The 15,067-nt window shown below is 34.6% G+C and overlaps 1 protein-coding gene across 4 annotated transcripts in view; it reads right to left on the reverse strand.

Annotated features, from left to right (window-relative positions):
- The window catches only part of tp73 (tumor protein p73), a 35,127-nt gene that overhangs the window by 18,026 nt on the left and 2,034 nt on the right, over nucleotides 1-15,067 (reverse strand). For 2 of the 4 annotated variants that reach the window (XM_042730280.1, XM_042730283.1), the window contains exons 2-4: nucleotides 12,540-12,635; nucleotides 12,221-12,368; nucleotides 5,327-5,572 (exon numbers count right to left, since the gene is read on the reverse strand). In XM_042730280.1, coding sequence (XP_042586214.1) covers nucleotides 5,327-5,572; nucleotides 12,221-12,368; nucleotides 12,540-12,598 — 453 coding nt within the window. In that variant the 5' untranslated portion in view covers nucleotides 12,599-12,635. Of the gene's footprint in view, nucleotides 1-5,326; nucleotides 5,573-7,015; nucleotides 7,741-9,217; nucleotides 9,583-12,220; nucleotides 12,369-12,539; nucleotides 12,636-15,067 lie in introns of those variants that run through there. The other 2 variants (XM_042730281.1, XM_042730282.1) reach the window with 2 other exon arrangements.

Below are 15,067 nucleotides of genomic sequence, written 5' to 3' on the forward strand. Positions count from 1 at the left end.
CAGTCAAAATGCCCACATGCCTCTCCCAAAGCATCCCGAGGCTACACAAACCCAAGAGCATCATGCTTTACCCCTTCAGTTTGCCACACAATGACTCACTTACACAGTAATCCTCAGCCTGCAAGCCTTTGTATTACGCCTGGAAATTCCCTGAGTTTGAGGTTACATTGGCACTCCACATAACTTGACAATAATCCTGAGCCATTTCTTCCTTTCTTTTGGAGGATAAAGTAAACAATTTCATGATCTTTAATGTGGGTGGCAGAGTGAAAACGAAAGCTGTCACAAAAAAATAAAATAAAACTAGCAAGGCAAGCAGCTTCTTGTCAGCCTGTGATGGACATTTGCATCTAGTAGATGTTCTGAAGTTACAAAAAAGGCGTTGAATCTATGATATTCTTTAAATGAACCTATGTACAGTACATTTAAGAACAGATGTGGCTTTTTTCTTCTTCTTTTTTTTAAAGATCAGATTCCAGGAAAACAGATCAAAAATATAGATGAGTCATCTTACATTTACGATCATAAAGATATTTCTGTCCAATCAAATGTAAGAGAATCTTCCCCCCGTAATGCCACCTTTGTAAACGTTACTTTACATAGAAGACCAATACTAATTTCTGAATCTACTTTGAAATCTCCGTTCAAATTGTATATGGGATGAAGACACCAAGGACCAGTTTTACTAAGCAGGGCAAATTAGCACGAGAGCGCAATTCCAAAACAGCACCGATGGGTGTGGACATTTCTGCGGGTGATATACTAACAACTGCGCAAATTAAAGAACATAGATGCAACATCTCATTTACATATCGACCAGCGCTACTGTATATACCAAGCGCGGTGCAAATTGAATGCAGAGCTGATGCCCATCAGTTGCGGGTGATCGCAAAATAGATCTTTTGGGGGTGTTAAATAATGGCGCAAATACCAGTAATTTTACTAGCGCAAATGTTAGTAAATTGCTTTGCGTGATTCATTTTAATTCTCTCTTCCCAGAAATTTTGTGTCTGAAAGGTAAACTCCTACAAATGCATATTCAAAATAACTGTCCAGGCCTTTTCAGTGCTAATTCTTCACTGCGCGTCTTTAGTAAATCCTGACAGTACTATTTTAACGCTGTTAGTAAATCTATCCCTAACACTCTTAAAAATAAAAGTTCTTTATTGGCATCGATGGTTCCATGAAGAACCTTTGACATCCATGGAACCTTTCTATTGCACAGAAGGTTCTTTATAGTAAAACAGTTCTTTAGATTGCTAAAATGTTCTCTAAGAAAAGTGATTATTTTAAGAACTGTTTATTGAAAGGTTCTTTGGGGAACCAAAAAAAAAAAATTAAAAATTAAAAAAATGGTTCGCCTATGGCACCACAACAACACCCCCTTTAGGAACCTTTAAACTTATGGATGGCAACAAGATGAAAACTTGATTAAAGTATAAATAACAAATTTGAAATTGCTAATTAAAAATTACTAATAAGCTTGGACAAAAAATAAAAAATAAAAAACTGTACCACCTCCAACTAAAACAAGCTCAACAAAACTGCTTTAGACATACTTTTCAGTTTTTATGAATATGTTTAAAGTAACGTCCACTCACATTATATGAAGACTCAGCATATATCAGTACTCTAAATTATTGTTTTTAAGATGCAGCATGATGCCTCACGGAGGCCCCTAAGCTGCTGTCACATGATCAGCTCAATAGTACTTTCTTAATTATCGATAACCCTACTGTAATTGGATTCTCGGGATTGTGGAATTGAATAAATCATTGGACAATGAGATATTTTCACAATGGCATATTTGTAACCTACTTTGTTTTTTGCATCAGCACTGGTAAGTGTCACTATAAACTATCAGCCACTGCAAAATAAACAAAAATAAGTCCCTTTTAAGGGTGCACTTAAAGGGATTTTTGTCATTAATAATTTATATTATTTTATTTTCAATTATGCAAATGTTATTTTAGTCTTGGGAAAGCTATTTAAGATATTTTGGGTGAAAACCGGGAGGCCTGTGACTGTCCCATAGACTGCCAAGTAAATAACAGTGTCAAGGTCTATAAAAGGTATGAAAGTCGTCGTCAGAATACTCCATCTGCCATCAGACGTGCAATCTGTGTTATATGAAGCGACGGGAACACTTTTTGTAAGTGAAGAAAACAAAAATAAGGACTTTGTTCAACAATTCCTTTGTCAACAGTCTCCTCTGTGTCTCTCATTATCACCGTATGCTCTTCTCTATCAGCCGCGCCACAAGGATGAGCTGTTTTCTTTCAAATCAAAGCTAAATACACATAGAAACAGCGCATCCTTGTGGCACGGATGATACAGAAGAGCATACAGTACCTTTTATGGACCTTGACACTGTTATTTACTTGGCAGTCACAGGCCTCCCGGTCTTCATCCAAAATATCTTAAATTGTGTTCCGAAAGACAAACGGAGCTTTTATGGGTTTGGTACGACATGAGGGTAAGTGATTAATGACAAAATTTTCATTTTGGGGTGGAGTATCCCTTTAATAAATTTTTATTGTTTATGTTGCACTACAGCAATAATCTTGGACTTACTGACAACTAGTGGCATGGAACATCATTTTCATGCAGAATCATGCAAAAGTCTACAGAGATGGATGCCACTTCAGAAGTGATATTTTGAATATTTTTCATGTGCAAATTTTCAAAATTCTCCAAACTGAGTGCATACTTCACCCCAAAATGATTTACTCACTCTCATGTTGTTTTCAAACCTGCATTTCTTTCTTTTTTCTGCAGAATACAAAAGATTTTTAGAAAATTAAGAATGTTGGTTCCATGGACAAAAACAAACAAACAAACAAACAATAAAAAAAAAAACACAAATACAATAAGACTATAATAATAATAATAATAAAAACATATTTTATGTACCACAGAAGAAAGAAAGTTAAACAGGTCTAGAAAGTGTTAGGGTTAAGCAAATGATGTGCTATCTATACATTATCTCTAGTCTTCATTGACTGAAATAATGTCATATATAAACAAATGATTCATTTCATGCACACTTTGAGTCGAAAGCTCAAAATCCTGAAAACATGATGGTTATTTAAATCTAGACCAATCCGAAATTTTGATCCACTATGCAAAGAATATTCCCACAGCGTTCCACGAGCATGAAGATTTAATATAGAGAAAACGAGATAGTATGTGACTGTATCATTATATCTATGGCGCTAGCTGAAGTGCCAAACACACTCAAATGTAGGGCCTGCTTCTCTTATCCTAAAACGTAAACAGCAATCTGTGCTGAAAACTCCACTTATGCCCATTTTAAAAGTGTATCCTGCTGTTATTGTTGCTCACAGGGGCCTGGTCTTTGAGAATGGAGCGGAACGAAGTGACAGTCTTCACAGGCCGACACTGAGTGATGGCCATAGCACTCACCTTCCTGGGACCGCTATCACCTTACACGTCCACAGAAAGTCAGAGACCAAGCCTCACGCTTGACTTCCTCCAACAAACAACCACCACAGGAAAGAGCCCCATCTCCTGTTTCAGAGGGTCATCTTCATGACAGACTGATGTAGCACCTTTCTTCATGGCGACACTGGACTTTGGGGAAAACACGGACTGCTCTGGTTTCAAGCTCCTCTGCTTGACATTACTGTGATTCTTTTCCAGTGTGGATGCACTTTGTTTAAGAAAAACCTTATGAGTACTATCTCTTGTATAAAGATCTGAACTGACCCATAACTTAAGCTTAATAACTCTGTAAGCAACCACCAAGCAATGCACTAGCAACCACTCAGAAGACCCGAGCAACTGCACATCTACATGCTAAAAACACTTAAAACACCTTACTGCTATTAGATACTATAACAATGCCATAGCATTAAAATTCCTCAACAACATTAAACCATTTAGGAAATTCACCTCCCAAGTTTCATTAGTTACCTTAAAATTCAAGACGAATCAAGTGCAAATGGCAACACAATTTTTTATTGTGCAACATCTTTATAGTTTGAGAATAACTTGCTTTGAGCTCATGTAAAGCAAACGTGAACAACCGAACATTAGATGCACTAAAGAATTTAAACTTGATTCTGTCATTGTAAGGGTTTACTAAGGACTTTCAAACATCATGGCGTTTTTGATAAGACAAACTAAACTGATGGTAAATTTAAAGGTTGCGCACTTTTTGAATTATTGTAGCTCAAAGACAGCGCTGAGAACAGTCTGTAGCGGTTTCCTTTTAAAACTACAATCATAAAAGTGCATGCAATTAGCCTGACCGAGACTGAGAAATAATAAATAAATAAATAAAGCAGAAAAACCACCTTCCTTATTCTTTTAACATGAATTTTTAATTAATACAGTATGTATGTTGAAGAGAAGGAATATTTTTCAGATGCTGTTAATTGTCATCATTTTAGTCAAAGTTTATTTTGCAGCTCATACGGAAAGTCCATAAAACTTTTCAATCTTAATGAGGTCATAAAACTGCTAATATAAGAATTATAATATATATATATATATATATATATATATATATATATATATATATATATATATATATATATATATATATATATATATACACTAAGAAATAAAACACAGTTCAAAAGTTTGGGGTCATTAGGATTTTTCTTAAGAAATGTTATTTTCTTTTATTCAGCAAGGATGCTTTAACTACATCAAAAGTGAAAGTGAAGACTTTTCCATTCTTTATTTTTTTATTATATGCATATAATTAAATATATTGTTTTATCAAAGAATCTTAAGAGGAAATAAAAATCGTTTCCACAAAATATTAGAATGATTTCTGAAGGATCATGTGACACTGCACACTGGAGTAATGGCTGCTTAAAATTCAGTTTTACCATCACATTTCTAGTTTAATATATTTTAAATTGAAATAATATTTCAGAATTTTTATGTATTTTTACTCATAGAAATGCAGTCTCCGACTGTGAACATAAGAAGTTTCTTTCAAAAACATTTAAAAATCGTACAGACTCCAAACTTTTTAACAGCAGGGTGTGTTATATGGAGAACAACAGCATGTCGCACCACAGGACCCTGCTTGAAATTTCATTTCAACTACGATGTTTAATTCTAAGAAGCACGCTGAAAAAGAGGAACAAAGCGGGAACGCCGCCAAAATGAGGGTCTAGAAAATGAGCCAGTGAAGAAAGGGCAAAACAAACAACTGAAGAAGAGTAAAACTTAAGCCTGCACATTGCGAGCAAAATGGTCAGTGAGTGAGGGGAAAGAACTGTGTGTGCACGGGTTCACGAGGAGCTCACGTGATACGGTTGCACCACAACCGAGGCGCCGTACTCACCGTCCAGGTGGCTGACTTGGCCGTGCTCGACTGCTGGAAGGTGACCTCGAAGTTGTGCGGCCCGGGGTAGTCAGTGTTGGAGGGGATGGCCGGGGCTGGAGACATGGCCTCGAAGGTCGAGTTTGGCTGGGAGTAGGGTGACGGCGTTGGCACGTTGGAGGCGGTCTCTGAGCTGTAGGGACTGGTAGACGCTGCTCTGTTCCCCAAACCTTGTTCCATACTGCTGCTCAGTAGGCTGTACTGAGACTGAGAGGAAAGGCAGAAAGAGGAGGAGGGTGAGACAGGTAAAGGAGTGGGAGGGAGGCAGAAAGTTGACTTTGAGGGAAAGTGGGAGGAGATAAGACTCCATCCACTCCACTTCTAGAGCTCCAGGTACGCCGTGTCGGGACGTACGAGAGGCAGTCAAGCCTCCAGGCGAAGGGTAGGTTGTAAAACACAACCGAAATCTGTCCAGTGTCTAATTGCCTGCCATTCTCTTCTCTAACTTTCAAACACAAAACTCACAGATCATGCCCACCACAAGTTTTGTGCAAGAAGTACAACTCGTCAGATGTGTTCAAAGAAAAGCTCAGCTGGACAAAGAAATAATGACATTCCCTAATTTGGTAACAAACCATGAATTTTCATGCTTTTGATGAGTTTTATTTGTTTCACATTTCCATGCATTCTGAATATTTATAGAATAATTTAGAAATGTTAGCATCACTATCATTAATACTTTGTTTTTTTATTTTTTTTTAATCGTCCCATATCATTTGTATGGAAGCCCGTTTCCACCACTGAAGAACTTTTTATTGACTGATCTCATTATCCTGACTTTTTTTTCTTGCAATTGTGCACTTACATCTCGCAATTCTGACTTTTTTCTTTTTAAATTGCTTGTTGTAAAATCAGAATTGCAAGATATAAACTCACAATTCTGAGAAAAAAGTCAGAATTGCAAGTTTATATCACGCAATTTTGAATCCTGACTTTATAACTTGTTTCTCGCAATTGCTATTGGAAGTTTATATCTTATAATTTTCACTTTATTTCATAAAATTACCCTTTTTATCTCACAAAAGTGACTTTATAACTTAGCAATTTGATGTTTATATCTCACAATTCTGACTTTTTTCTTTGAATTGTGTGATAAAAAGTGACAATTAACTTTTTTATTTTTTATTCAGTGGCAGAAATGGGCTTCCGTACATTTGCATGGACATAAATGTATTACGCAGTTTGTTGAAGAGAGGTGGGTTATTACTTTTCTGAGTTTTCAGACTTACAATTTTTAACTACAAAATGTTAAAAAAAAATGTGGAAATAAAGAAATCTCAGACTTGAAAGCCAGAGCCATATCTAAAAACCACAATATCAGAGAGACTTTGGCTGGGATCTTTCGTCTTGGGCCAGTAAGAAACCACCAAACATCCACCTAGAACACCTTAGCTTTTACAGAAATCAAACATAATCTACTTTACGCTGGTATTATATAACTATGACATAAAATAATCACCAAAATCTCAAAAAAATAAAAGCAAATTACCACTTGATTCATGCAGACATGTTTTAATATAATAACTCAAAGTTCAGGTAAAAAGCATGATGGGTAATGATTCCCACAAAACCTGTGGACCAATCAGATCCCTGTGAAAGGAGAGTGAAATGAGACTGCAACACAAGTCAAGCAAAGAGAAAAGTCTTTACCTTCTTTTTCACACAGTACATTGTCCAAACTGACAGAATCACATGTCCTCGGCTGACAAACAACACACTGATGAACCCACAGAAACCAAAGTGAGTAAAACACTCATCTCTCAAAGTCTGCTCAACCTGAGACGTTATCACCTGTCCTCGCTCTCTCTGGAGTCCTGATCCTCGTGGACACGGGGAACCAGAGGGACGGAGGTCAGAAACCACACATTGTCCTAATTATGGCATATCGGCAGTCAGACCACACCTGCACAAGTATATACTTGCTGGAAGACACTTTCTCAAGTCCCTGCCTGCGTTAATAACACCATTCAAGCAAGCACAGCAGAAAAGAGAACTATAGATGAAGCGAAGGGTTTAAAGGTGCACAGATGAGTTTTTCAAAATGCAATTAAATGCTGAAAACTAGAAAACTACAACCACGGGGTGCTTCCTGCTAAATTCAGCACTGAAATGCTGCTGAGAGCTGCATTATCTACCGGCCCAAGTCAAAAGCCTTACACAAATTTTGATAGCTCTGCTTCAGTGTTAATGTAATTTTCCATCTGATTTATCATGCACCAGGAGAAAATTCTGACCACTACAAGCCACTTCTCTCCTCGGCAATCTGCATGATTTGAAGAATCATTCATGCTAATAGTGATACTTGCACTGAATCAGTGTAATCTATATCCCCATAAGAGATTTCTAATAGATTTCTGAACTTAGTTTTTGTCTCACATAGGGTGCTTTCCATAAATGATCTTAAGATGAACAATACACTGTGAGAAAAGCTGTTTCAGAGTCTACCACACACACACACACACACACACTCAGGTGTGCCTCATCAGTAAGTCTAAACATGCTCTGTGACAAGTTGAAACACAACAGAAGCAATGTGTGTGTGTGTGTGTGTGTGTGTGTGTGTGTGTGATTAAATGATTCATCATTTCATTTTTGCACATACATGCTCGCTCTCTCTCTCTCTCTCTCTCTCAATCTATCTGTATATAATGATTGCTTTCTCCTTTAAACAAACATCCATATCATGAAGAAAGGTCACAATGCTTTCATCATAACTGACAGCCACAATGACATTCATTCCAACCAGATTCAACTACATAATGAAGGCAGATTTTGGGGCATACTGTCACATGCGTTTTAAAAAGTTATAAATGCATACATTATACCATAAATGGTTTTGCTTTGACATTTTTTATTTACTAGCTTGTTTGTTTTTGTGATTTATTAATTTTTTTTTTTTTTTTTTTTTTTTTGCTGTAAAGCCTGCAATAAGTTGTTTAATGGCAGGTTTATTGTGACAACTTACCTCATATAGTGTTAAAACTGTATGTGACCACAAGTCTTTATACATATTTCAAAGTATATCTGACAGATTTTGCCACAGTAAGCAGTATGCAGATGTGTCAGTGAGTGTACTAACATGAAAAAACAGCACCCTCTGCTGCAAACTGAAAGGACTGACATTATCGCATCTATTTAAAACTGCTCTGTTGAATCTTGATAATAACCTAAAGAACTTAAGTAGACTTTGTTAACAGGTGTGGGATGACTAAACTAAACTGCAAAATATCAAAATTTAGCAATATTTCTCTCATCCCTCTAAATGAATCAAAGCAAAACCAAAGTTGTGCACAGAAAGAAACATCAACAGGTGTCTGTCTTAAAGATATACTGCAGCTATAGCATTAAAACAGCTGAAAGTGCCCTATCAAGCAGCATCACACCTTTCATCTCACATTAATGACACATGAAGATGTTTAAATGATTTTTAAATGTTCATATAAAAGCCATTTTTGAGGATCATTCAAAATGAAGTTTTTAAGCATTTACTAGCGTAGCTGAGCAATTTATAATAGTAGCTACTATAACCTGTATATTGCAATCAGTTATAATCAAATTATTATTTGCAAATCAATTACAGATAAACCTGCAATTGAAGACCAAGTAAATAACAGACTGGTATTTTAACAGATGTGTCATAGAAGATCCATGTATAAATGTAATTTAATATAATGATTAATAATAAAATAAAATAAAATAAAATAAAATAAAATAAAATAAAATAAAATAAAATAAAATAAAATAAAATAAAATAAAATATGGTCTCTAAAGTTTTAATCTGGAAGACAGCAAGCAAAGAAAGACTATTGCTGCTGAATAATCAATGGAATCGTTCAGAAACTGCTCACCTACCGTGCTGTAGTAATGAGGCAGGTCACCGACACACAGCATTGTAGCGTTCCCACTAGACAGGCAAAAGACAGGGGAGATTCTCCCTCTGCTCTGGTCATGTGACCTCACCCAAAACACAGGTGAGTTCTGCAATTCTCAGTTCTTCACGTCTCACATCTTCGCTTTAGATGCTCCCAGAGAAACTAACTTGACACAACAACTCCAAGAAAGGTAACACACTCTGAGTCGCTTTTTCTGATTTTCCGCCAGTTCTCTTTGCCCTGTCAGCTTCTAGATGCAGCCAACAACAAATCTTTGGCCCTCCCACTTTTTGGCCTCATGACTATTCATTAAGTAAAAAAGCAGGCCTGGACTTGCCCACTTGCCTTTAAGACTATACCATTTTTTTTTTCAAGGAGGTATGGTTAGATTGTTAATTATTTTTTTATATATATTTATTATTTTTGAAATTACCTACACTGTTCACAGCTAGAAAAACAAAAAAGAGATTACAAACTGGTTGGAGCAATTTCCCATAAGAGCCAAGTGAAAAACAAACATCTGAAAATCTATACATTCTTGAAAATGCTTGTCCAAGCCTAAAGTGAACAACCAAAACATCTCAATAAGGAGAAAAAAAAATCCATACAACCTAGAACAGATCATCTACAGATTTCTGGAACTATTGATGCAGAAAGTTACAAATATAGAACAAATATAGACACTGCAAAGCAGCGCACATATTAAATTCATTTTACAAAACCTGTCAAAAACATGTTTGGATTATACTTCACCCCAAAATAAAAATAATACTAATAATAATTAAAATATATTAGGACAGGCTATATGTGACCCTGGACCACAAAACCGCTGGGGTATATTTTTAGTAATAGCCGAAAAAACATTGTATGGGTCAAAATGATCGATTTTTCTTTTACGCCAAAAATCATTAGGATATTAAGTAAAGATCATGTTCCATGAAGATATTTTGTAAATTTCCTACCGTAAATATATCAAAACTTAATTTTTGATTAGAAATGCATTGCTAAGTACTTTATTTGGACAACTTTAAAGGCGATTTTCTCAATATTTAGATTTTTTTGCACCCTCAGATTCATATTCAAATAGTTGTATCTCGGCCAAATATTGTCCTATTATCCTAACAAACCATACATCAATGGAAATATTATTTATTCAGCTTTCAGATGATGTACAAATCTCAATTTTTGAAAATTTGACACTTAAGACTTTTTTTGTGGTCCAGGGTCACATATTAGGTCAATAAAATATATTAGGACATTCTATCTTATATTATATTAAATAAATGCTATTTTAGGACAATTATGATTTTTGTTTGTTTGTTTTGCTTTACAGCTATATTTAAGCTCATTTACACAATTCTCATTAAATAAAAAATGTAATGCATTAAAAATGCAAAATGCAACAAAATCATTATTGTATATTATTATTATATAATCAATTGTGTTATAGGCCAATATAATACAATGGATAATATAATAATATAATAATGGATATACAATAATGATTTTGGTTGCATTTTGCATTTTTAATGCATTACATTTTTAATTTAATGCACACACACACCACTTTAATTTATGTTGTTTTAATTATTTTTATTATCACTTTTTAAAGAAAAAACTGAAAATAAAACTATATTACAGTAATGAGAATAAAATAAGAATCACAATTTAAAATAATGGAAATGACAAAAAAAAAAAAAGATAATGTTTAGATGAATTATGATAATTAGAATAAGGGGAAATGCGCTTAAATGTCTTATAACTATCCTAATGGTCCTAAAATAGGCTGCCTTTTTCATGCAAAATATAATTTCTTATATGGAAATAATACTAATATATTATTTCTTTTGATTTTGGGGTTAGATGGGACTTTGTCCATCTCTCCATCCCCGTCTCCTGCTCTGTTTCCCAGCGTGTGTGCCCCTGATGGGAGGCAGGAGCAGGAGCAGGAGCAGGTGTCATGTTCCAGGCTTGGCTTTTCACTCTAATTAATCACAAGCTCCACTCAAACACCCGGCCTGCTGCAGAGCCCGAGGGGAGGGAAACACAGCACAGGAGAGGGAAACTAGGGACTGAGGAGGGAATCCTGATGGATAAGGAGGGAAAACCAACACGGTTCAGTAGTACAGGGGGTGGGTTTTTTTTTTTAATTAAAGGGAAAGGTCATCCAAAAATGAAAATTCTGTCATCATTTGTTGTTCCAAACCTGTATGAGTTTCTTTATTCTGTAAAAGAAGATATTTTGAAGAATGTTGGTAGTATTTTTTGTTTGTCTGTTTTGGGAGGGGACCATCAACTGTTTTGCTAGCCACATTTTTTGCTAGCATTTAATTAATATTCATTATATGTGCAAAACTGCGAACAAGCTTAAAGGTTATTAAAATGAATAAGATTTCTAAAAGAAGCAGCAACTTGAATGAACTCCTTCCATAAAATTTTGATTGAAAAAAAAAGGTAATTTTCAAATGTTATTTGTCAACTACCTATATTTAAAGCTAAATTGTGAGCAAACTACAATAGACAAACATAAATAAACCATATACACTCTTAAAAATAAAGGTGCTTCACGATGCCATAGAGGATTTTTTATTTGTATTTTTTGTCTAAATGGTTTCATAAAGAACTTTTAATTTTTCTGTTTCACAAAAGCTTCTTTGTGGTGAATGAAGGTTCTTCAGATTATAAAAAGGTAAAAAAGAAATGGTTGTTTAAAGCACCTTTGACTGAATGGTTCATTGTGGAAACAGAAATGTTTTTCTGTGGCATCTCTGTGAAGAAGCTTTTAAGCACCTTTATTTTTAAGAGTGTAATGGTCATTTACCGACAGGACATTATCCAGTAATTTCACAGACAATGCAAAACAATTCAAAATACAAGTAAAACACCTTTAAAAACTCAAGTACACAGTGCCCTATTTTTACAGATTTGTTAACATTGTACTGTTGTACACCTGCACACAGTGAATTCTCCACTGGATTCTTACCATGACGTTGTCGTTCATGTCTCTCATGTCTCTCATGTGGTAGAGGTCCATGCAGACTTCAGCGCGGTTGCTGGGCAGGCTGCTGGAAGCCACCCTGTCCCCTGAGTGTCCCGCCTGAGGAAGCTCAAAATATGTGCTGTCTGGCTCGCTGTAATAACACAGAGAGAGTCTACGTCAATCACAAACGGATAAAAGCATGTTCCCATACTGTGTCTGAATTTTTTGTACTGTAATTCACAAAAACAAACTGCAGTTTATCCTGAAATTGTGCTAATATCAACGTAAACTGCATTATGCAAGTGCATGCAAATGAACTCACAGGGTACTCCACAAGTGTTCAAAGGTTGTCCCCTCATCAGCGGTGGACGACTGGGACATCTTGGATGTTGGACAATCCACCGCAGGGCAGATCACACTGAAAATCACAGAATGAACAAAGGTTACCAGAGGTACATGCATAAAGCAAAAGCAACCTTTAAAACAGTCAAATGACCCAAAAACCTTATGTTAAATAGATATTTCTACCTGATTTATCCCAAATAAATTAGTTTGGGATGTATAGGTTGATTCAGCTGTTATACATTATATTTTTGACTGGAATAAAGCACCATTTTAAGGGTTACCCCTTTTACCTTTTTTTTTTTTTTTTTTTTCTTTTTTCTTTTCAGTTTACCACATGGAGTTCTTTACATATTGTGTGTGTGTGTGTGTGTGTGTTAATTAAGGGTGAATTATTTCTTTAAAAAATATTTTTAATAATTTTTTTTATCAAACTGAATACTCTAAAAAGAGATTAATGAATTTGAAATTAATTAATTAATTTTTATTTATTAAATAATAAAAAAACTAATCCTCCAAATGACATATAATACCAGCATAATGATTCTACATTTTAATCATAGTTGTTATTCATTAATGGACCCAGAAGTTTTATAATAGACACTGATTCTGAAGAAGAGGTCCACTCAGTTGCTCTGTAAAATAACTCTTTCTGAACTGCACCATTGTTTAAAGGCTGAACACACACAGGATTCGATTTGAAAGTAATTTCCACCCTGCTGTCCAACGCATCTTCTGGAGTTTGAATCCCGGCAGATTTTGAGGCTGGATGCACAGATTCAGAATAAAGATGCCAGGCTCGACGTGTCCGAACCTGCCTGGCACTGCTCCACTGTGACAGCGCTACAGACCACACACTTCCTCCAGAATATTACTCACAGGAAATGAGGGCTATAAAAGACTATCCTAACCACACAAGAACAAGTCAACGCAGAAAGTAAGTCTGCTGCGGCTGTGCATCATCCAACTGTAACATACTTTAAAACATCCGATAAAAAATTATAATTATATAATGGTCATTGAGTTAAGTTGTGATGTGATGTCATTTAGTTTTGTATTATTATTGTTGGTCAAGTTTTTAAATCAAATGATTTTATGTAATTTTAATGTAAGAAAAAAAAAACATTAAATTTTTTTAAAGAAAAAGCAAGATAAATACTCAAATACCCATATCTTAATATATTGTTACAGAATAATAATAATAATAATAAAAATCAATACAATCATACTGTGAATGATATTTAAAGATGCTACACCAAGCTTGTTTAATTTTACTCATACTTGTGCAATGGGATAAATTTGAAGAAAATAATAACCGCAGTACTATTATTATTATTTTTTTTTAATCACACTGTTGTTTCCACACAGTCTGACAAATATATCCTAAACATATCCTATATCCTAAAATTTAATTACACATGAATGTAAATTAAGTAGGCTATCTCTAAAATAATGCACTCAGCTTATTAAAAAAATATGATAATAATCTGTTGGTAATATATATATATATATATATATAATATATATATATATATATATATATATATATATATATATTTAAATCAATTTCTATATGGGCTTGACTAAAAAATACCCCTAAACATTCACAACGTCTTTGTCCAGGAAAAAATATATATATATATATATATAGTAAAGAAAGTAAGCTTAGTTCATTAAACACATTTTGATCTTAATCATGCCACCAACAAAAACGAATTTGGCATAAAGCAATTTTAGGAACATGGATAGGAGACAATTCTCAATAGGAAAACAATTGTGAAGCAGCAAAAAATGTAAAAGATAACTTAATCATTTGTATACATTTATAATAATAATAATTATAATAATAATAATAATAATAATAATAATAAATAGGCTACTCTTTTCTTGAGAAAACTGTTCGACCTTTAGGTTAAAAGCTGCATCTCTGAATAGCGATTTTATCTTCACTTGTTTACAAAAAAATAAATAAAAATAAGATGATATTATACCTGTAATTTGGAGAAAATAAATAACAATAATTTTAGAAACGTTTAAAATCTACATTCTGCTAGCAAATGCACACAATTATTTTACTTAAAACAGAGTTTAAGAATAAATCCTTCGCCGTGACAATATAGCCCGGTCTCCCCTTAATTTAAAATGAAATAGATAGGTCTAAATTTACTCAAACAAACAAACAAATAAATAAATAATAATAAAAAAACCGTGTTCTCCTGTAAGCGCGTTCAGGCAGAACCCAGCTTCACTGTTGCGCGCGGCGCGCGGCGCGTCTGTTCCCTCGGTAACACTGCGCGCACAACACCGGGCATACGATCAGTTATATTTATACGCAGACAAAACTATGATCACATTTTTAACACACCTCACAAAATCATATATTTTGCTCCTAAATGCTTCTTAAGCCTAGTAGCCTATTCAAAAAATATGTATCCACTTTAGACCTAAAGTTAGCCTACAAGAGCAATCAACAAATGACAGTTATCATTAAAAAAGCTAAATTAAAAC

Source organism: Cyprinus carpio, chromosome B8, assembly GCF_018340385.1.
Source record: "Cyprinus carpio isolate SPL01 chromosome B8, ASM1834038v1, whole genome shotgun sequence".
Taxonomy (NCBI): Eukaryota; Metazoa; Chordata; class Actinopteri; order Cypriniformes; family Cyprinidae; genus Cyprinus; species Cyprinus carpio.